Source organism: Lissotriton helveticus, chromosome 12 (genome assembly GCF_964261635.1).
Source record: "Lissotriton helveticus chromosome 12, aLisHel1.1, whole genome shotgun sequence".
Taxonomy (NCBI): domain Eukaryota; kingdom Metazoa; phylum Chordata; class Amphibia; order Caudata; family Salamandridae; genus Lissotriton; species Lissotriton helveticus.
The window spans coordinates 21,015,170-21,038,240 of record NC_136073.1 but is presented as its reverse complement, the minus strand read 5'-3'; the positions used below and the strand labels follow the sequence as shown (position 1 = coordinate 21,038,240).

The window sequence follows — 23,071 nt, the reverse complement described above, 5'->3', positions numbered from 1 at the left end:
GCAAAGCATTTGCAGATCGCCTACCTCTTGTGGACAAAGTGGCACTGGTTGGCAAGACTCTACTGTGCCGGGTCTTCACCTTTGGCATATCCATTAACAAAATCTCTCTCCTTTCAGACACCTAGGAGGCGAGCAAGTTGCAAAGGCTTGCTTCCATTAGCATTACAGAGGCTACAGAAAATTAGGACCACATGTATCTTGCTGAATAACTTCCAGTATGATAAGCGTATCACAAACACTCATATTTATTTTATCTAGTGCTGCATTGTCTCTGCTGTGTTCACCTTGGGCCCTGTTTGGCTCTTCCTCGTTCTGTGATAGTTTCTGCTGCTAGAGCCCCCACCCTTCCTTGCCTAACCACTGGTCTTACTTGTCTCCCTTGCACAGGGTTTCATTTTGCACTTTTCTTGCACACGAGTACCCGGACCAGGTGCACAAGGTAGTGATGATCAACGGCGGAGGACCAACGGCGCTGGAGCCCAGCTTGTGCTCCATCTTCAACATGCCCACCTGTGTGTTGCACTGCCTGTCCCCCTTTCTAGCCTGGAGCTTTCTCAAGTAAGTGGCCTCTCACTAGTGTCGTGCTTGGCATAGAGTGGACATAGGAGCACGGGTGTGGGGGACAGCTGGGGGCTAGAGTACATATGCCCCTGGGATGATGGTGAGTTGAGTTGAGTCCCGGGCACCCGCTGACAGGCTGTTTGATCTTAGGTTGGCAGGGTAAAAGTGTACACTGCAGGGTTCATCTGTGTGAAGGTCTATCACTGTCTAGGCAAATGTAGAAAGGAGGTACACTGACAGAGCAGTATGGGTCCTGTTATTCAACAGAAGGCATGTTGCAGTCAGGAGGGAGGTGCGCTTTCAAAGTTGTAGGGATTTGTCTTAAACTTTGCACATGGGCATGTTGAGGGGCAACGTGCTCCACGCAAGTGCTGGCTTATCAGTTTTAGGGTGCAGGAGGTACAGACAGGATGACCATTAAGAATCGAGATGCATATTGCCATCCCTGGACTTGTACAAAAAAAGAAAAGACTTGTGTAAATGTTACTCTTGCACCTACACTTTTTTGCTATTTACCATTTCCAATTGTAGTTTTGCACTGAAATGTAGAGTTCCAGTCTACAATCCTGAAACTAGGGGCTGTTGACATAGAAGACTATTAAGAGCGTAATATTAGCACTAGTAACTTTTCACTCATAGGCAGAGATTGCCTTCTTCCCTTCTTTAAAATTAATACAATTGTAATAAAATAAAACAATTAAAATGTTACAGCACACCAAATCAAATTAACTGTTAAATAATGTAATACATAAAATATATTAATTTAAAGAGTGATAATTTTTTTTACAAAATTAAAAAAATCCCTCCTTTACTTGCATTTAATATTTAATACATTTAAGTGAGAGTTATTTTTAGATTTTTTGAGTTTAATGAACGCATTGGGAATTTACTCCAGTTATTTTCCTTTGCCCCCTGGCATTCCGTTCAAGGAATCTATGCCTACTTTTAAAGAAATGTATTAAAACTATTATAGTATTTAAGGAGAACTATTAAATTTTTTAACAAAATAGTTGGTTGAACAAAGTCATGATTTAGACTATTTAGAAGCATGTGCTTTTTTCTAAAGAATGAATATCATATCTATGGACAATGACTTCTTTTGCACAATCTCCCATTTGTTTGGTCACAGAAGTGGGGAAGCGAGGATTAGAACAACAATTTGTGTTTCTACGTTCAGAGCATTAAAGCAGAGTGCAGTCATTGTGTAAGCGGTAGTAGAAGTACATGTAAAAGTATCACTTTGAGAGTCCAATAGACAAATTAAGTTACAATTTAAGTGACGAAATTTCACAATTCTATTTGTACGGTGTGGGCCATAGTTGTTACAGAACTTTTAATCTCTACATTGCATCTACAAACCAATTATTGTCACTCAAATGCTGACTTAAAAATTCGCCCAAGTAATTTGAAGCAAATTTTGGGTGGAAAAAAGAATAAAAATGACAAATAGCATAGTCTTGGACAGACTGATAACTCAAACCTCCAAAAATAACTTTGTTTGGCATAGACACACGCTCAGATAATGCTAGTGTGTTCTCTTGCTTCACCTTGCGTACACTTTGTGGCAAACAATACCAGCCCTCAGAGGACTGATGACAGAGCAGTAGCCCTAGCACAATCACATGGGATGTTCAAAACTATCAAGAACCTTTATGGAAAATGTTTGTGTTCTACGATTTGCATGAATAGCTGGACTTTTGTGACAACTTATGTTGAAAAAAGGTAAACTTGTAGACATTTACTTTGCATAATTTGCCATTGTTCACAGAAAAAGGACACAAAGTAATTATACTGAGGAGACAATTGCATGCATTTGTCAATTTGGCCGTGTTTGATTAGATTGAAAATGATTTTCCCGCATAGTGCCAAAAACCTTTGTCTGATCGAATGCGAAGTTAAACTTAGCAACTCTACAGTCTTAAAGACGAAATAGAAAATAAATTTGCTAAATATTGCTGGTTAAAAATAAAGGCCCACCCGTAGAGATAACAGGGTACCGCAGGAGCTCTTTTACTTGCAATCGGGGACACACAATACATATTTCTTCAGGGGGGACCTGAAACTTGTAGAAAAAGCTTCAGTCCTTCGGTTGTAACCCATGTCTTGTTCCACAGGGCTGGCTTCGCTCGTCAGGGTGCTAAGGAGAAGCAACTTCTGAAGGCTGGAAACGCCTTTAACGTGTCATCCTTTGTGCTGAGAGCGATGATGAGTGGGCAGTACTGGCCAGAGGGCGACGAGGTGTACCACGCAGAGCTGACCGTCCCGGTGCTGCTCATCCACGGCATGCACGACAAATTTGTGCCCATCGAAGAAGATCAGCGGATGGCAGAGGTGGGTTTCCCAGAATTCTCTTCCGTACGTAACCCGGAAGGACAATGATATACATTCGGCATTGAGCTACCACAATGAGCATAGGATATATCCCGCCACCACAACAAAGACTAACTCCTGCCACACACACACTCCACAAAACAAGCAGAGGTCTTCAGACTGGAGAAGCCAGAGTTGATTTTGGCAGGGAGTACGCCATCAGTACAGTCTTTTTCCACTCATGTCCTGGCTGGAAGTAGGTGTCCAAGAGTGCGTATGGAGAGGTTAGAATAACCCTTAAACTCCCTCACCCTAATTCTGAAACAATTATCACGTAGCAGATATATTCACACTTTTAGGGAGGCGAGGCTGGCTGCGATTAGCATGTTGGCAATCTAGTATTTGATTGCATTTTTGAAAAGGGATAATAACATAACTGTAATGTGTGATTTGTTAAGAACTCTCAATTTTATAGAATAATTATAAAGGAACTATGCTGTCATTCTTGGGAGAACCATTGATTTGTATTTACTCAAGGGGGCTGCATTAAGACCACCCCTTACCTAAAGGCTGCGTCTTCTGTATTGTCTGCTCTACGCAGGGGATTGTAAAGCCTGTGCTGTTCCACACTGTTTGACTTGTATCTCTCCCATAAATGACCAATTACTGAGCCATTCTTGACATGACGCACCATAAACCATAACACACAGAGCAAATTTACCATAGTCACTTTTCTCCTGGACATAGTCTTGAGCTAAAGCTACGTTACGCCAAATGACCAGCCCATTAGGTGTGCAAGAGCCCTCAGCACACACGGCCAACAAACCAGAAATGCCACAATTAGATGGCTTCAAACACCAAACTGCACCTACATATCAACAATTCAATGCCCTTTTCAATTACACTTGTAATTTGTCTTTACCCAATAGAACACCCCAGGCAGAGCCCCCGAGGTGCTTAACGCCACATCACAGCAGCTGAACCATATAGTAGTAAACCACTGCCTACTAACCTGTGGTATAGTTAGGGCTGCCAAATTAATGGTTTCTTTTTTGCATTTCTGTCTGTATTCACTCTTTTTTTGTTTTAGTGTTTATATACCTTTATTTAGTTTTTTGTAAACAAAATGAAGCCGAAACTAGTATATTTCTGTATATAGTAAACTGATAAATGTACATTCTTCCTTTAACGCCAAATGGGCTCGGACACTACACGTACACATTTATAATGCATCAATATTTTCGTCTGAAAACACAAGAACCATAGCTCTTGCCTGGCTCTAACAACAACCATTTAAAGCACATTTTTTTCAGTTTTTATTCATATTTATAATTAAAGACAGGCAGAAAAATATATGTTTTTTCGTCTGTATTTATCAGTAAAAATACAAAACTGGGACGCTTAACTTCCCTACGCTGGCATGTGTCTTTCGACCATTAAGATAAGCTAGTTTAAACATGCAAGTGCCACCTCTGTGCTCTTTGTACACAGGTATATTGGTAGTAATAATAGATACCATGTTTAAATGCACAGTATTTTTTTGTTTTTGTTTTAAAAATCTGAACGAAGATGGCAAATGTTGTAAAATAAAACTCATCCTGGCGAATCTACGAAATCCCACCACCACTTATGACTTTTTATCATGGAGGTGAGATAACTGAATTGTAAACATTCGCTAAGGGCACTGCTGATCCCAAGAAATTATTGGTGAACAGATCCCCTTCTGAATCTGCAGGGAGCCCTCCACGATGGGATTCTGAAATATTGCAAAAGGGGGATACTCAAAAAAGTTGTACGCAGCAGTACTGCAATCATATCCATATAATGCTTTCCATAACACTTGCCTTGTCTTGGTCACCATCTCGATTGTCAAGTATGTAGCTACTCCAAATGTATAACATATAAAGTGTTTCGAGGCTCTGAACAAGTAATGAAGCACTTTGATTTTAAACAGCTTCCTATATGCCCAATGGGTGCATGACTTGAAAGCGTGATGGTTTGGTCTTGTGCGTGTTACAGTGGTTCGTTTACTAATGTCTTGTCTTATTTCTGCTCTCTGAACCAGATACTTCTCATCGCCTTTCTCAAGATCATCGATGAAGGCAGCCACATGGTGATGATGGAGTGCCCGGAGACCGTCAACACCTTGCTGCATGAGTTCCTCCTCTGGGAGCCGGACATGCCAGCTAAAGTGACAGAAGCCGCTCACGGAGAAGCAGAAAGCAAATAAAAATGTGGCGATTGGTTTTCTTTCTTTGATAAGCCCTTCTTCTCGAGAAGAACAGGCAGAAGAGATAGGCAGATGGGCCACGTGCCCAGCCTTTCAGCCAGCTGATGATGCCTCCTCCCAAAGAAGGAGATTTTGTGGAAGTCTTCTCAACGGAGAGACAGTTTGGAGGTTCATACCAACCACAGTGGGGCAACCAGGAAGAGACATTTGCAAAGAATGCTTCTGGGGACAAAACCAGTTCCTGGAGTTGGAATTGTACTTTCTTTAATTGTTGCTCTTTTCTATATGCCTAGAGTAAAATATTCTACAGCACGACCATCCCACCACGTTGCTGAGAACAGAACATCAAGCAGATACAATGATGACATTTTTAAGATCTAATATTCAGCACCACTCCTGCCTCAATAAAAGGACTAGCAGCGCAATTCTGCCGTCCTTTAAGTGCCAGTGAGAGACTGAAAGTTAAAGGCGATAAGGAAAAGAAAAAAAAAATCAATGACGCTAAACCTCTCTTGCTTCTGTGGGCCTTCGTGCCAGGACTCACTCCGGCAGAATAACCCTTGCAATACAGGGTGCTGGGCTTGGGAGGGACAGCTTTTTTATGTGCAATAGCCCAAATATTAAATTGGAATAGCGACATTGGCGCAATGTGGATAAATACAGGTGCTCTGGAACTCTACGTGTGGCAGGGTTTGAAATCTCAGGTTTGTCACATCCCCTGTGCTAGACAAATGGAAGCAAGTAAGCCTCCAGGGGGCTGGTGATCGTGTCGCAATACATGTCCAAGAAGGTTGATAAACATGCAAGGCATAAAGTGGCTTAGCGGGTGGGAAGGGATCCTCTTTTCCACAAAACATGCCTTGATTTGTATTTTACTCAAATCTATTCTTGCAGGACCCAGTGGGTAAAGAAATCAAGGTTGCACATACTAAGCCGGATGCTGCATAGATCTTGGCAAATGGAGTAGATCTAGTAATTTAATCACTGAAGACTTGTAGGTGAAACGACTGTGTAGGCCTCACTGGCACATGTTAGTTGCTTACTGAGTAGTGTTGTTTCAGCAACCAGATGCAGGGAAAGGCACAACTACCAAGATGGCAGCTTCCGCAAAATATCACTGCTCCTGTACAAGGGTATACCCCTTTACTAGGGAGGCGCTGGGCCAGTCAGATTACTTGGGTGTTCACAGGATTTTATGAGGGGGACAATTTCATTGATAGTAAAGGAAAATGGGTTACAAATTACAGTCAAATTCCTACTTTATTCCAGAGCGAATATTTTGAAGATACAGCATTTATCTAGTCCCTTACTGTACTTTGTGAATGTGTTATAGAGAAATATAGCTCTTCTACGTTCCTCTGCTATGTAATGGCAGGATAGCAGTAGAAGACTAGAGGCTTCCCACACACTCGATGAACAGCTTAGAAATACTCTAGACAAACCTTTCCTGTCTCGCTAACTCAGTTGCAGGTACAGTAACGTTCCCCACAGTCCTTGCTTTTCTTAGGTGCGCCTCTAAGCAATCCGATTGCAGGCAGAACCACAGTCGAGTAATGTAGTCGTAAATAGTGAACTTAGTTTTCAGACATACAAGTAGTGTCTGCTCTGTTATAGCAATGCAAACCTTGCTGAAGCTCACTTTGGGCTATAAGATTTCACAACTCTACATTTTGGACACGGAGAAGGAACCCAAGTTTCCAAAGTGTCTTTTATAGCCTCACGGCCGAATATTTAATATTAAAAACATACAATCCAAGACCAGCTTTCGGGTAGCAGCTTCACTTCGGATGATAGAAGTGACACGATTCTCTCTAACACAAAGCCTTTAGGTAGAGTTAAACCCGGTCATCATTTTAACTCTTACTAGACTGTTTGCATTTGAGGACCGAGACAATAATCAAGAGTCCGGTCACAGACAACCTACTTGGTCTTCGTCACCTTCATTTAGTTATATTGACCTCTTGGAACCAAAGCACTTTTTAACTGAATATATCGACAAAAAATGCCAATACATTTTTTAAAATAATATATTGATTGTAGTAGGAATCATACCATAAGATATAAATACATAAGCTATCGTTCCATAGTTACCAAAAGTGTTGAGGTGTGAAAGTTGTTTGTCCCCTACTTGATGCTGTAAAGTTGCTGCTTACGTAGTGCTGAGACGATAAGAGTACCTATATTCATTCCACGTGGTTACCTCTGGTGCACCTTGACGTGCATTGAGAGTTTTATAGTTGTCTTAAATGAGTAGTGGTGGTGCTTTTTTGGTCATGTTAAAGGTGTCCCTTAATTCAAATTACATTGCAAAACACTTAGCTTGGTCCAGCACTCTTCAGTTGAAAGGCCCAGCTTTTTACTACCAAAGCTTTAAGGAAATGCAGCCTTATAAGCAGCCATAATCAGCAAATTATTGGATTATCAACAGGTTAAAAGATGGGTTTTATCGAACTAAACGTTGTTAGCAGCGATCAGCTTTTTCTTTCCTAGCCTTGCGCCTGCTATACAGTAGGATAATTTCTAGTAAACTGCAGAAAAAGAACCCGCAATCTATTGCATTATTGAAAATTCTTCTACCATCTATAAACATTTACAACGACTTGAAAGCACTACTTACAACAGTAGTACAGGGTGAGGTGAAGAAGATGAAATTCATTTAATTAAATCTTTTTTGGATTTCTGGTAATTGGTCATTCTTGCTAGTAATGTGGAAAATTAGAACTCCCAAACGTCTAACGGGCTCAATTCAGAATACAAAATTTCATGATATTGATAATTAGGTTTTTTTGTTAAATCACTTGCAACCTTCGTTTTGAAGTCATAGAGACCAGATCCGCGCCTTGTCGACCGGTTGGACACAGTATTCAACTGTTCCTTAGGTTGTAGTCCTCCCGAGGTGAACTGTGGGTTAAACAAATTAGTTTGTGAGTGCATTTCCATTGGGCACATGAAATGTGCCTGCACTAGTTAACTTACGAGCCTTTCCCTCTCCCGTTAAACTTAAAAAGATGTCCAAGTAGCTGGCTGAAAATTGGGTCATTAACAATTGCCTAGTTAAACATAATTCAGAGGAAAAGCCACTGCAGCAAAATCTACTCATGGGAGGAGTATGCATCAGGACTCTGAAGGCAGCCTGATAGGGAGAGGATTAAAAGAAGGCGGATGTAGGTGGGAAAACACCAATTAAACTCCCACTTCACACCAAATGCTTTATTTTAGGAGTCAGTGAGTGTCGTACAAAGTATCAGCCCAAACATTTAATGGAAGGCTACGATACAAACTAGGGATGGGTTAAGTATTGTTATTAATTAAATAAAGATCTCCTATCAAAAAATATTACAATTTGTGCAAAAAATAAATATATACTCCATGTAAGGATAGGAACACAATAAAAACTGTAATGACCAAAAATTGCTCATGTAATGTAATTGGAGTTGAGTGGACAGCAAAATATCATCTGAAAAGTGAAAAATTATGCTGTAAAACGTACAACTATTTATAGTAATAACACTGCTTAAGTAAAAATCAAATAATTACTGAAATCCTTACATTTCTGACCATTACAATGTTTAATATCACTGTAACATCCACAACACAAATGATAATTGCTGCAAAAACAATTGTTTTTGGAAACGAGGGGGTCTGTCTAATCCATTCTCATATAAACACCCACACACTTTCAAATCACAAGCAAGTGGCAGGGGGGGGGGGGTGGAGGGGATACAAAAAATACTCTATTGTGAAAGACTATCATTTCACCCTAAGGATTTCAGTCAACATGTACTGTATCAGCTTAAATTCCTATTGTCGAAGACATGCAAGCGGCTTCTTCTTATAGGACCTGCTACTCAAAATATCAACCACAGATTTCTCATAGTATACATATTTCCATGTGTATGGAATGGCCGACCTGGGCAAAGTGTATTTTCATCTGTACACCGGAACATGGAAGTATGGCTTCACGTTACACTTTAAACCTGGTTGTTCTTGATGATGAATGTATTAATCGATTAACTTAATGTGCTGCTGGTGAAATGTACTGTTGATGCCTGATGAAAAAGAAACTTGTAACTCACATATATTATCTAGTTGTTCTTTGTTATATTCTAAGATGTGTGAAAAAGATGTCCGCGGGGAGGAGAGGTGGGATTAACAGAAGAGCCTTGAGTATTTGTCCAGGGAGAGGGAGCAAGGCGGGGGTCATATTCATAGCCATTAAAAAGATCAGTGCACCTCCATATCTGAAAGAGAGTGTAATGGACATTTAAAGTAGCTACTATCTAGGATGGTCAAATTAGCTTATGAATATTGCCATTTTAGGTAAAAAAAATTGTCATGTGGTGAGAAATGGGGAAATTAGGAGGACGCAAAGTATTATACACAGCGAATACTGCCTTTTTATCCACTCGTCCGAGCAATGAGCTATTCTTATGGTGGCGAGGGGTTATCAACAAAATCTATTGAACACTATTTCCAAGTGTTGATTTAGCCGGGCAACCACTGAACTGGATCGACTTTCTCGTTATTCGGTAAAGAAGAGCAGAATCCTGGACGACTCATTTCACCCTCGTTTAACAACGAATGATCTACCGCGGACTACATATGCTCGTCTCATAATGAGAACAGTTACAGGTGGCAATGTTAACGTATTAAATAAAGTATGTTTTAACTTCAAGTTGAATTGTTTCATATTAAACAAATATTTTATGAAAAAATGTCATTGTCTTACTGGAGGGAGAGTAACATTTCCCTCCTCTGACTTTGTCTTAATCTACATTTCTTGGTCATACTATTTACAGAATTGCATTTTGCAGCTGGCGAAGGCACAGATGCTTGCTAATAGTGGTTCCCTAGCATCAAAGGTCTGAAAAGCAGGCCTCCCATCTACCAAATGTGTATTTGATTTAATATGTTGGTCACCACTTCCTAGAATCGAAGTTTGCTTGGTGGTTAAGACGGATGTCAGCCTGTTCCCATGCCGGGAAATTAGTAACAGAATTGTTGGTGGAGTCCAATAAACATCTTCAAAAACTGGTATCGACAGTAACCTATTTAATCACCTTTTAAGCGCTCTAAAGTCTTCATGGCACTGTAAGAGCTGTATTCTAATTCTCAGCCTTGACTTAGCTTTTTCAAGATTTTAATGTATTGCCAGCACCTAAGAGTACACAATATTCACAGGACATCTCATTCAACGTGGTGTATAAATTAAACAAAAGCCCTGGGACACGGAAACCATGTCAGTAAAGAATGGCATGTTTGAAAGAATGTGTGTGCAAAATACACACAACTATCTTCTAATATTTTTTGCAAGATTCTGCTTGTGCTATGATTTTTTTTTGCCTGGGCTGAAACGAAAGGCACAAAAAGAAAAGAGAAAATTCTTCAGGATATTTTTGACAACATTAAAATAATTGGATTCTCATTCAGTTATTCAAATGTGGCTGTTCTGCACCCAAACTAATTTAAGAAACCCTTACATTTGAAAATCAATTGTGTCCTTACCACAAGCCCTTTCTTGAAATCCATATCACGGAGCTTCTTAAATGGGAGAAGAATTACACCAGTTCATTAAATAAAAATAAAAATAAAGTATGCTATTTCCTTTATCATATGACCTTCTTCCAAGGTCCGTGGGGCTCATAAGAAAAGCAATTACACTATATAGAGTTAACCTATCTTTTTAAATCCCGTTCTGTTCTGCAAAATAGTTGCATGGCCCACAGAATATCTCTTCAGAGTGTGAGATCTACACATAGGTGAATCGATGTGATCAGCATTTAAATTGCCTGCGGATCCTAATACCTTGTTTAATCAGAAAGTCCTTTAGTGGTGAGATGCCACAGGGGTACAATGACCCTAAACCATCTACGGTCAACATGTTTCAGCTGTTTTAAAGCCCAGTGGGTCAGTCTGCTTTGCTCAGGACCAATAAGTGTAATAATCCCTATGTGGTGTGGTTGCTAATTTCAAGCAATATTACGTGCGTTCGTACATAAATTCAGTAAAGCGTGCCGCAACTACAAAAAACATTATTTGGACTTTTCCCTTATTGTCTGAAATGGCCTACATATTAGTTATGCATTATACGATTAGGGGATAAGACAGTCCCTGTAGTCACACATTTATCAACGGACTACGTCCACTAACACACCTACTTGATTCCCTGTAAACACTAGACCGCCCTCCCACCCACCTACACTAGGTGAGTAGTGTGTGGGCCCGATGATTAAGCAGGCCACAGGTGGTACTTGTGGATGACGACCCAACAAATATATCCCAGAGATGTGCTGATCTGATTCTCAGATTGCAAATAATTCATAACGGGGTGGCGAGGATCTTTCACCGGGTCCTTTTCGCCATATCTCCCCCATCTGAGGCAGCTATATTGGTTCCCTGTGGCTAAGAGGATTGAGTTTAAATCCCTGACTTTAGCCTTTAGGGGCATAGGCCACATTATCTCAGATACAGGCTTAGCTTGTATCATCAGGAGCGAGCCCTGAGATCTAACCATCTGCACTTCTTCGCATGCCAAGATATGCCAAAGCTAGACAAGGTGGCAGGTCTTTCTCGGTAAGGACAGCTAAGCTTTGGAACGCTCTGCCCACCCACCTATGCTTGGCGGAGACAGAACAGGGATTTAGGAACGACTTAAAAACTTGGCTCTTCAGTCAGGCATAGATTTTCCAGTTGGTCTTTCTCGCTTTTAGTGCCAGGACGTCTCAACAGAGGCAGTTGTGCACTCTATAAAAGGCTTGGATGATCACACTGATTCACCTGGGTGTTGATCTCACATTCTGAAGAGATATACTAAGGGCTACACAACTATCTCGCCGAACATAACGGGATTTAAAAAGAAAGGTTAACCCTCTATAATGTATTTACTTCAGATAGTTTGGGAGGCCGAGGGTTCTTATCCAATTATAGCTTCTCGCTCCTCCATGTTGGTGATGAGAAAAGTACAGATCACGCTGGAAGCACTGTACCCACACTCTTTTACCCTCCAAACTACCAAGCTCATGAATATTTAAAAATAATAATGATAATTACACTGCAAATGTATCCCCAACAAACAACTCTGCAAGTAAAAAAAATCCCACTACAGGTTTGAATATTGCGCATAGTTTAAACTAGAAGTTACTGTTTACATTGGTAGCAGGTTGATAAAGTGGATCAAAGCCTTTTATTAAATCGTAGACAACTACAATATGGATGTTACATAAATGTTTCCCTGAAACAATTTCAGCCTGCTCGTAAATCCAGTATCGCCCAAATATGCTAGGATTTGAGTTAAGACTAATTAACCCAGTCCTAAAATATATTGGTAAGGAACGTTGGCTGAATGTAGGCATTTCAAGCAGGCCGACATTTTTGTAGGAAGATTTTTATGTAGAGTTGATATTTTGGTGGAGGGTATTTGGACGTCTAGGTACATGAACACTGAAGAAGTTCACGAAATTTAGGTGGTTCATTTTCTGCAGTTACATTTTGAGTTAGAAACTCAACATTAACGTATACGACTGTAGAGCAGACAACCTCTTTGTCTACTGCGGTTTGACAGCAGCTCTCCTGAAGCGCGCTGAGCATCCAAACCTTGTATGAGTCAAGAGACGCTGGTGCTCTGGGTAACAGATATACAACACAGACTCCAGGTGTCCATCAGCTTATATATTGATAGGCAAGTTTAAAATGTCATGTCAAATTTGTCTGTTTTGTCGCAAGAGCAGTTTCAGTCAAAGCTGGGTCTACAAAAAGTGATCATTTGACCACCTCAGTCAGTGGTTGTTTACCTTTTGACTTCTGTGGAGCCCCACTAAATCATTACTGGAATTTGAGGACCCACAATTGAAAAAAAGATGCGAGCAACGAAAAGAGGGTCTGTATGTAGTGTAAAAAACGGCTCTGTGTAGAGAGGAAATGACAACTGTGCAGTGAAATGAAGAGCTGTGTGCAACAAAAAGCACAAGATGTTGCGTACAGTGAAAAGGACAACTGCATGCAGTGGAAACGAGAGCTGCGTACAGTGATTTAAGAACTACATGGAGGGAAACAAACATCTAAATATACAGTGAAAAGAACTCCTGCAAGCTCTGACCTCAGAAATTATGAAAAGGTTTCACCTTTCCTCTTTTGCCATCCTATCATAATCCTTGCTGTCACCCGTGCCACAAATACAAAGGTATATTACCAATGGGATGCTTTCTTGATTAACAGGTCACTTACAGAAGGATTAATTTTAATATTGAAATTATTCATTTATCGCCTTTTAATATAGTGCCACAATTCAGCCAAAAGCAATGTCGTAGCTCTTCTGAAACAATAAAAAAAAATCATGCAGTGAAATTGGGCTTGCACTTGAACTGAGCTTGAACTTTCTCAGCTCTAGAGCTGAAAACCGAAGTCATTTTTAGGTTGAGCCTAGAGGCAGCGCGCATGCGCTGCTCTTGGAGACTTGTTGTAGTGGAGTATGAAATAGAAGTCCTGCCCACTTCCCACCCATATTTGTCATTGGCTTGTGTCATTGTCCTTCGTAAATGCTGGCTTCTGATTGGTAAAGAGGCTTGTTAGGCCCTCCTTAGTACTGCCATGTCTTCATTTGTAACATCCCATGGCGAATGGCACCTTTACTTCAGTTGTTACACGGTCCGCCTTCTTAAACCTGCGAGTACTACTTTCATTAATGACTTTCTCTTACTGCAGGCAGCATATGGGTGCCCGCTTTCATTAACACGGGCGCCCGCTTTCACTTTAACACGGGCACCCGGCATTATCTCAATCGCCCACCCACCCAGTCACTGCTTAATCTCGCTCCGTTGCCCTTGTGTCTGTTTCTCCCCCTGTCCCCCCAACAACCTGCCGCCACAAATAGATCGCCTTTTCTCTTTGCATCAATACTGTGTACAATGTTTTTGAGGGGAAAAATAGACATAAGAGCTCCGTGGACCGCCCTCAACACAGTCATATGAGTGTGACAGGTTTCTCATTTTCTAACCAATTTCCTTAACTAACCAAATAGTTCATGCCTTCTACCCATCTCATTGCGGAAATATCCATAACAGGTAACTGAAGAGGAAATTGCTTTTAGAAAAAAAACATTCACTCTAGATTGTTCTTGTTTAGGTATCACCAAGGTAATAAACAACAGCAACAAACTCTGATTTATAAAATCCTTTTGAGGGGAGATTTCGACAGGGAATTAAAGTTTATTATTTAACAGAGGTATAAAACTAGCTGCCTCGCAACCTTGTTTTATCACTGAATTGCAGTCTTTCGGGATATTAAGTAGTTTGTAGGCATAAACAGAGGGCATTGTGGCCATCTAGTGGTGAATTTTGAGATAGCGGTTGGATTATTGGAAGTTTGATGTCGGTTTACTGCCAACATGACTGGAAGTGAGTCCCTTCACAGGAAGGAATGCTCTGAAACCCCAAATAAAGGAATAAATATCATGGTGTTTAAGAACGTTTCTGTCCATTAAGGAAAACAGTAAGCCACATATATACAGCAAGAATCCTCAGTGCTTATTTGCATCTTACATTTTCTTATCACTGCTCATTTTCTTCAGGTCAGAATAAACAGATACTATCTTTACAGTGCACCCCAAAGCCGCGCACTCTGCATTTCACCCAATATACTGCACTTGCCATTTTTGGTTTTTGAATATAAATAACCATGCTAACAAAGGCTGTGCATCTAAACGCCACAGCATTCAGACTGAGCTCCAAGATTAGTCTTCAATTTAACGAATAATGTTCAGGTCTTGGGTGAGCTGCACGGGCTTCCGCGTCTCCCTGTCGCGATGCACACTCAGTTGAGAGTGCCGTGTTTAAATCCCAAAGATTTTTGGAAGAAGACTTTTTTTTTACAGCCATCAAATATCTCACCTAAATAACAAATAGCATGGAGATTATGACGGGGCAACATTTCATAGGTGAAAGATATTAGAAACCATTATGCACACCTATGAAATTCTGTGCAAAAGCAGTTTTAAATGGCTCTCAAGATCCACTTATAATGTATTATGATAAAGTGGTAAAGTGCACATTTTAAAAAGTACAAGTGATTCGAAGGACTACAGGCATTGAAAGTGTGCCTGAAGGATAGTACGATAATAGGCAAGGGGCAATCCAAAAGTAACAGATACAGCCCACCATGGAGACAGCTTCCACAAAAGAGAGGAGGGGTTTTCGCTTAGTAATATTACAAATGTAAAATACATCTGAACCTGCTGATAAGCATGACTCCACACTATGATATGGAGAAGGCATGCCGAAGAAAGACGAGGAAAGAGGGAGCCTGAAGAAGCGAGTGCTGAAGACTGAAATGTAGTCGTGGATGCATAAAAGTCATCCGGAGCCCTATATTTCTTTACTACACGTTGCCATATATGGTCGATTATAGGATTGGAGCGTACCACTTTCTTTAAGACCTATTCAAAATTGTACAGAAAACATTGTTTGTTTCAACAGTAATGGGCAGGTGAAACCTGTTGGCTGTCCTTTGCATTAAATTGTGAAATCCCACGATATCTTCTGGGGGAAGAGTATGAAGGCAAGTGCGTAGGAGGGGATGGTGTTGGAATCACATAATCATCCCAAGGAAGCAGAAACATATGTCGGGTCTGGTAATTCACATTCCTCTTCTTCTGAAGAGGAAGTGTTCTGTTCTTCAGGGTCAGCTGGCACCAAGCCTTTTACATTCACAGGTGTGCTAGGCACTTGAGGACCTGTTGCGCCTCTAGGTTCTTCCACTTGAGGAACCTGGTCTTCTGGTGGATTTTGTTGAGGAGGGAATCTGTGTCTGTAATCCGCTACCATGGCTTGAAGATCTTGTATTAATGATGGCAGTAGATGAGCCACATATCTGTGGCACGGTTTCCATCGGAGGTTAAATTGATAGCTATGACGTGGACCCATATACTGTTCCTGTTAATATCGTGCCTCCTGATAATCTTCTTCGTCATCATTCTGACACTTTACATGGAGCTCAGATGGACTGTAAGCTACCCAATAGGGGCCGTCGTCATCATCAGCCTCCTCCTCTATATATACCCTTCCAAAAGATGCGATGGGGGCAAAGACGACACCATGCTATAGTCCTACAAAGACAGGTGTAAAAATTTCTTTGTAACTGTAGTGACCCGAGTAATCCTCGTCGACGGTGGAGACATTTTTATTGCAGGGATCTCCTTAGTCGGCGGTGCAGTCGTCCATGGTGCTGTCGTCAACTGTGATATCATCGCAAGTATAGACGTTGACGGTGTTGCCTTAGTCGATGGTGATGTCTTTGTTGACTGTCTTAATCGATGGTGTCTCTGTAGTAGACAGCGGGGCATCAACGGTCTTCAACGAGGCTCTCATCATCAAGATAGAAACTTTAGTAGATAGAATAGGGGACTGGATCACCATCGTCACAGTTGCCGTTGACTATGTTACGCATATTGGTCACCGACGAGAGAGACTGTCGTCGACGATAGCTTTTCCAACTGTTTTTTACTCAGAGTATTAGAAGAGGAAGATCTCAGACGATCTTTTTCTTTCTTGACAGGAGTAGAGGGCACAGAAAGTGTTGGTTCAGAGGAATGTTTGCTACTCCTCTCCTTGCTTGCAGGCTTTTCATAGGAAGATTTAAAATGTTTTCTTCCCTCACCTGAGGATCTGTCCTGGGATCTAGCCCTATTGTGGAATGTTGAAGCAACATCCTCTTCCTCATCAGAAGAACAAGATTGTTGTTTTGTGGTTTGAAGTACAATAGCAATTTTACGTCTCTGTCCTTGAGGGTTTTGTTAGAGAAGGTGCAACAAATCTTACAGTCGCTCACCTCATGCCTGGGATAAATGCAATACATTCTTTATGTGGATCATCCACATGGACTCTCTTCTTCCCACAGGTTTTGCAAGGGTGGAAAAGGCCTTTCTTGTCTGACATGATGTCTAGATTTTCTGACTAGAAGAAAACTGAGGAGCACTTAGGGAGACTCCCTTCCACACAATGTGCGGTGAAAATCTGACAAGAACTTGCCTCTGCTGGGAGTGTTCTAGAGGGTGCTAACAGCTGATTGGCTGAAGCCAACATTTGGTCCTTTTTTTAAAAGGACATAGATAGGCTATTAGAGGGCCTTGGGCCATTTTAGACTATGTATTATTTATGGCACTGCTTCTATATTTTACCGTGGTACTCCCATCTCGACGACGGGTAATGATTCAGGCTTGTGAATCTATGAAAGATACCCAAATATTGGATAACCCTCCTCTCTACCTTCTTATAGGAACGGCATTAGCAACATGGAATGGGCAGTATACACTATGCACCACAGACTACCTCTTTTTACTGGAATGCTACCAAAATAGCAAAATCAGAACACCAACCCAGGCAATACCTAAACCTGACAATTAGGTGGATGATGCAGGTACAATAGGAAAGCTGGTACATTAGAAGCCAACCTAAGCCAATTATAATGGCTATCACAAAACGAGGTGCTTCATTGCATCAAATTCTTGCTGGGTTGGATCTGTGGTGACGCAAAATCAGTTTCAAGGCCTTGCCCCCACCAGGGGGCATAATTATTATAGTAGGAAACAAAACATCCTTTATGGGAATGGAGGCAACTCATATGATTCAGAAACCTCTTATTTAGCTATATATTTGAGGGGTTTTATATAGCGCAGACAATTGTCCCGCAAGAGATGTTGGAGCATTTTCTATTCCAATGAATAAAAGGAAGGGAAAGGCAGGCCTCGCCTGGTATGTGATAAAGACATACCTCAATAAATGAGAGCAAAGCTAAAAGCAAAGCTAATAGTCAGAAAGCACGATGTACTCTTTTTTGCAGAGGAGCGGACATCTTAAGGTTTTTTATTGGTGCTTATGGCATTCCTAGTTGAAATGTAAGCATTTTTGTTTTGTTAGGTCTTTGCTAACCATTTAAACATACATTCCCAACGCAATAGGTCTTGCATTTACGCGACATTTGAGCTTTTGGCATTGTACATGACAATGTCTGTCTTAGGTTTTGTTTTTTAAAACATAAATAAAGGGCATTGCATTTACAATGCTAATAGCTTAAACTCTCGCAAATGTGAGACCTATCGCATTGCAAATGCTTGTTTAACAGTAGGCAAAGCTCTCAGTTACTTCAAAGTGCGCTTGGAAGACTGAACAAAACAGTTGGGTCTTACTGGTTGGACTTTACAAATGCTAAACTGAGAAACTGTCTGAAAGGTACACTTGCGACTTCAAGAAAGCAAACAAAACAAAGGCGGTTATATGGAAGACATGAGTAAAAAGCCAGAAGTGAGACTGTTTGACAAGATTCTGCAACGAATACCAGCAGCAGAGCATTCAGTACATCTTTCAAAGAGTCGGAGAAAGACTTAAGGAGTCTAAGCATCTACTAACAAGGTAATTCGTGGTCATCTCACTGTGTGGCTCTAACCGAAGGAAATGAGAAAGGACAACAATTCTTAGTATTTACAAAGGCCCTGTATCCGCACCCCCTCCCCCCACCGCATCTGCACCTCAAAAGTAAAGATAAGAAAAACAAAATTAACACGAGCGAAGCAAATATATGCAACGGAACAGGTTTTGGGGAAGGGGCTAATGCCAGTTTATGTTTTTTATTTAGATATATAAAACATATTTACTCCGCAAGGTTTGTAGTTTTTAAAAAATATGTGCAAGCAACATTCTCCAGGAGTTTACATAGTGCAAAAAACGGTACATTCATTTTTTTTATCTTCAGAAACATTAGTTTTCAAAACCTTGAATATTCGTTCAATGAATGATATTCCAGTTGATTAAAATCCCCAGTTTACAACTGCGGGGAATACCTGATAAAACTGCTACACCTCTAAGTGCAAGCGTAATGTGCACCACTGAGGTAATCCTGCAGTGGTAACTGCTTAATGCGAATGTCATACACTGGATACCACCACGTCCCTAACATCCTTCTCCCTTTTCATAGGTCTCCAGACCAGTATACAAAGCTGAACTGAGGTATGTGCCTTTCATCCAAGCCAGAAACTGAAGCAATCACATTACATTAAAAACATAAAAGAAAGACGGGGGGGGGGGGGGGGTTACGAAACAAGTGCGACCCTGGTTTCAGTAGGCAAGGTGTCCATCAATTCTGGCTGGGGAGAAAAAGTTACTTACCTGAAACCTTGTTTTTTCAGTTTATTATTCATCAATAACTCACCTGCTTGGCATACTCCTGCCATCTGGTGGTTGGATAGAGTATAGCTCTAATACTTTTCAAAACACTATACATCTAGCAGTCAGGTGGTTAAGGTCAATAGATAAGAGTAACCCTCTACTGATCTCTAAAAGGCCATTTATTCTGCCATCCTTGTTCATGGGAAGGATGGCTGAGAGCCATCTTGAACTATAACAGACACCAAGCTGTAAAACACTGTTACAGGTGCATAACTGCTTACTTTGAAGAATGGATCTTTTATACACTCCCAAGCAAGGCATTGAGTCTACAAAGGTTTTGGTGGAAGGAATTTTGCCTTTTCAGAAGAGGTTTTCAAGCACCACTTGAGTTACTAGCACTTCTTGCGGGCGATTGGAATCCTTGCATCGGTTCATCAGGAATGTGTGCACTTCAAACCATGTGGCTGTTTGCAGATTTCATTTTAGCAGATTTTTTGCAACAGCTGCGGCCTCTACCTTGAGACACTTTTCAAGAATTTGCCGTTTGCTAATCTTTAGCTGCATGTTCCTATCCAGTGGAACAGAATTCATTTCAATGCTGCTTTGTCCACAGTGTGTATAAAGGAAAAAATTCTCTCAACGCTCCACTGACCGTTGATCAGTCACGATAGAAATTTCAGTTGCTCTTGTATCCAAGGTTTACGGAGAACTTTGATGGTAATTTTAGGAGAAGCATACAGGGCTGGTAGAGAAATAAACTAACTGATCAGACAGAAGTTTCTGGTCACCTTGCCATAATGAAACATGAAGGAAGGTTTGTTTAACACTAGTAAAGGCAGCTAAATGACTAACTGGTACATTTACATTTCACAGCAGCCATGCTCGAAAATGGATGTATCCACTTATAGTTGGTTTTCAGGCCAGCAGCTTCTACGTGACCTTTAAAGACGTCGAAACAGACCGTCCCAAGCCTGATGGGGAAGTCACTGGACATGCCACGCCTCGAGTAAGATGTGAGTGCGGGAGCGAACATGTTCTTTCCAGAGCTGTATACTGAACTAAACTATTTCGTTGGGGTTAATGGTAAAGCCATTCATGCACAGCTTCTTGACATCACAACCAGGAACAAAGGCACAGAGAAAAATCACAGCCAGGCTTGATTCTCAGACTCCTACGACTTTACTCGAATCAGATTACAGAAACGTCCACCAAAAGCAGACCAGCACTGATGCATGGGGCATGTGATTCATGCTAGGCATCCATGTGCACCACCTAATTCATGGCAATAAATTCATTTGTGTAAATGTGGATTATCAGAAAATCTGAAATGAATGCCCTCCCTCCCTCCAATTCATAAACGTTAAAAATCCATGTTTTTAAAATATTTGACACCTATTCGGTTTACAACCACCAGGAAGATGCACAGTATACTTCCTAGAGCTATGCAGCAAGAACATAGTCGCTTTGGTACACCTACAGGTCTGAGACGTAACTGTAGACTGTACAATAGCAGACATACTGAATAGAACAATGATATCCCCATCATGGCTGCCAAGTAACCTCATGGTGTAGGATGCAGTCCAGGCTTTTCAGCCCTATGAGTGCTGGGATTAAGCCATAAAATGTTAACACGTTAATTACAAGTTTCAGAATGAAAATCCACGTTGGCTTAAAAACAAACAAAAAAAGTAAGGAGGGGCCTGCTGAAGGTATTACAGATCAAACAATTGTTTCATTGCGAGCCAGTCTGGTACAAGTGTTTTCGTGCCACTCATTCTCTTTACAAGGCTGTTATCTTACAGCTTATTCACTGCCCTTTTTTCCTCTACCACTCGCAGGGTTTGGTGGTGGCCTCAGGCCTACATTAGTGTTTTATAAACAACCAATGTATTTTATCGTACGTAGCATTGGGCTACTGGTTCAGCGAAAACAAAGTTTCAATAGAGACAAAGCAAGTTTAATGGTGTAGCAGTGACACCTCATGGGCAGTCCATAGTATGGCACTGGCTGAAAACAAGCAGGCGGCCTGCACCTTCTCGCCCTGCCACAGGTGTCACCCTTTGTTCTGTATTTGCTATCATAGAGCGGACTGCATAGGAGGACAAGTTTTGTCTTTGAGTTTTGACTCTAAAGGGACATAGGGGCAAACAAATAAGCCTAAGAAAACAAGTCCACAAACCCTCTTAACTAGGAAGACTGAAAGCTAGCTAAACATTTAAACATTTCACAGAAAGTAAAACAAAAAAGGACAATCAGGTTGCCCTGAGAAGAGACAAGAAGGGCTTCTTACAGCAATGCTCAAAGTGCAGCGAGAATGTAAAGGCTGAAGAGGAGGCCATTCCTTGCAACAAAAAAGTGTTGCAGGGTTTCTAAAGTCTATGGTCCACATACATAAAATACAAACAGAAGAGGTGATCCTGCCTCGTTGAGGTGTGGTACCAGTGTTTCTGAAGTTTTGTTCACAAGAAGTGATTTGGAGTCTTTCCAAATGCCCATGGAGAACCAAGATCGCCTTTGCAGATATGCAGTGTCATCATAAATATTAAAACATTATTCACGATTGTCAGCATCAGGGTAGACGCTTGTAAAAAATAATAAAAATATTGTGCAAATGCAGTAAAAATTCATTCCAATGTGCTCCTTCCTTTCATCATCTTTGAGAACTTGTCCATTTACCCTCTAATTCCTCTACAAGTTTTTCTCAGTCAGGAGGATGAAGAGGAAAATGTGTGATATGCTGAGAACATGGGGTCATGGAACTCCTTTTTGTGAGGTTTGTACAAATCTTGCCCTTTAAACAGATTCACATTTTCGGTTCACGGTACGCCAGGACACACAGAAAAGAAGCGAGCTGCTTTTTAACACGTAATCACTAGACTATGAACGTCAAGATTGTCTGGTTCCACGGAAGATTGAGCAGCAAGCATGGATGACCAAAAATCTGAATACAGAATTCCAAGACCATCATTTCCCGTCAGTCACACATTATGGAAGAGGTCTCTTCCTATCCGTAAAGCACACAAAAGTAACATGATCAGCAGCTTCCAGATTAGCCATCCAAGCTCTTCCGTTGCAGCGGACTCGGCAAGCATGCAGTATACTTTGTGCTGGGCTTTCACGGACATCTGGCATTGAAAGGTGGAGCATCACATCCCTTTATTCCCGAGGAAGCAGGCACACTCCTCCGACATCAGATGAAGGAGACTTATCTAGTCGTAGTAATGACTACCAGGAGAAACCAAAACTTCCTGTCCCTCACTGGCCGATCCGGATATCCGCTGGACGCAGCTGCCTCTCCCCCTCGGCCAGAAAGATCTGCATTGCCCTTTGCAGCATATGCACCCCAAGCTGCCTTCGCCGCTTCATCGGCCAATCCTGAGAGTAGCCGTAATAATTCCCTTTCTTCTGATTGGTCAACATCTTGATCCCTGAAGAGTTAAGAGGAGGAAGCATGTTAGAATGGGTCAGACAGCTGCTTATATGCCAGGAAAGATACCTATAACAAAGGGTGGCATAGGTATGAAGCTTGAAACAGTCAGTTTTCAATACAATTGTGTCAAAGACCACACCTGTTTTACATCTGTACCAAGGGAGAAACATCGAATGGAGATAGTTTAGAAGAAGATTTTAAAGGAAAGGAATACCCATGCAACCCTGATGAATGGAGTTGTAGTGAAGTCTGGAAAAGAGACAGAAGATGCCAGAAGTGACTCCAAATACCCAGTCAGTATCAATATAAAGAAGGAATTCAGCACACCCGAGTAGAGAGGCAGTTTTTAATGTAAGGGGTTATGAGATAGGCCTTATCTGGTGTGGT

General features: G+C 41.2%; 2 protein-coding genes across 4 annotated transcripts in view; one reads left to right on the top strand and one right to left on the bottom strand.

Moving 5' to 3' along the window:
- ABHD8 (abhydrolase domain containing 8) overlaps nt 1-6,530 on the top strand; it is a 61,940-nt gene extending 55,410 nt beyond the window's left edge. The window contains exons 3-5 of the mRNA XM_078668421.1: nt 388-558; nt 2,676-2,892; nt 4,937-6,530. Coding sequence (XP_078524547.1) covers nt 388-558; nt 2,676-2,892; nt 4,937-5,101 — 553 coding nt within the window. The 3' untranslated portion in view covers nt 5,102-6,530. The remainder of the gene's footprint in view (nt 1-387; nt 559-2,675; nt 2,893-4,936) is intronic.
- Nucleotides 6,531-18,702: 12,172 nt separating this feature from the next.
- Nucleotides 18,703-23,071, bottom strand: part of ANKLE1 (ankyrin repeat and LEM domain containing 1) — a 29,720-nt gene continuing 25,351 nt past the window's right edge. For all 3 annotated transcript variants that reach the window (XM_078669138.1, XM_078669139.1, XM_078669140.1), the window contains one exon: nt 18,703-22,682. In XM_078669138.1, the coding sequence (XP_078525264.1) occupies nt 22,510-22,682 (173 nt within the window). In that variant the 3' untranslated portion in view covers nt 18,703-22,509. The remainder of the gene's footprint in view (nt 22,683-23,071) is intronic.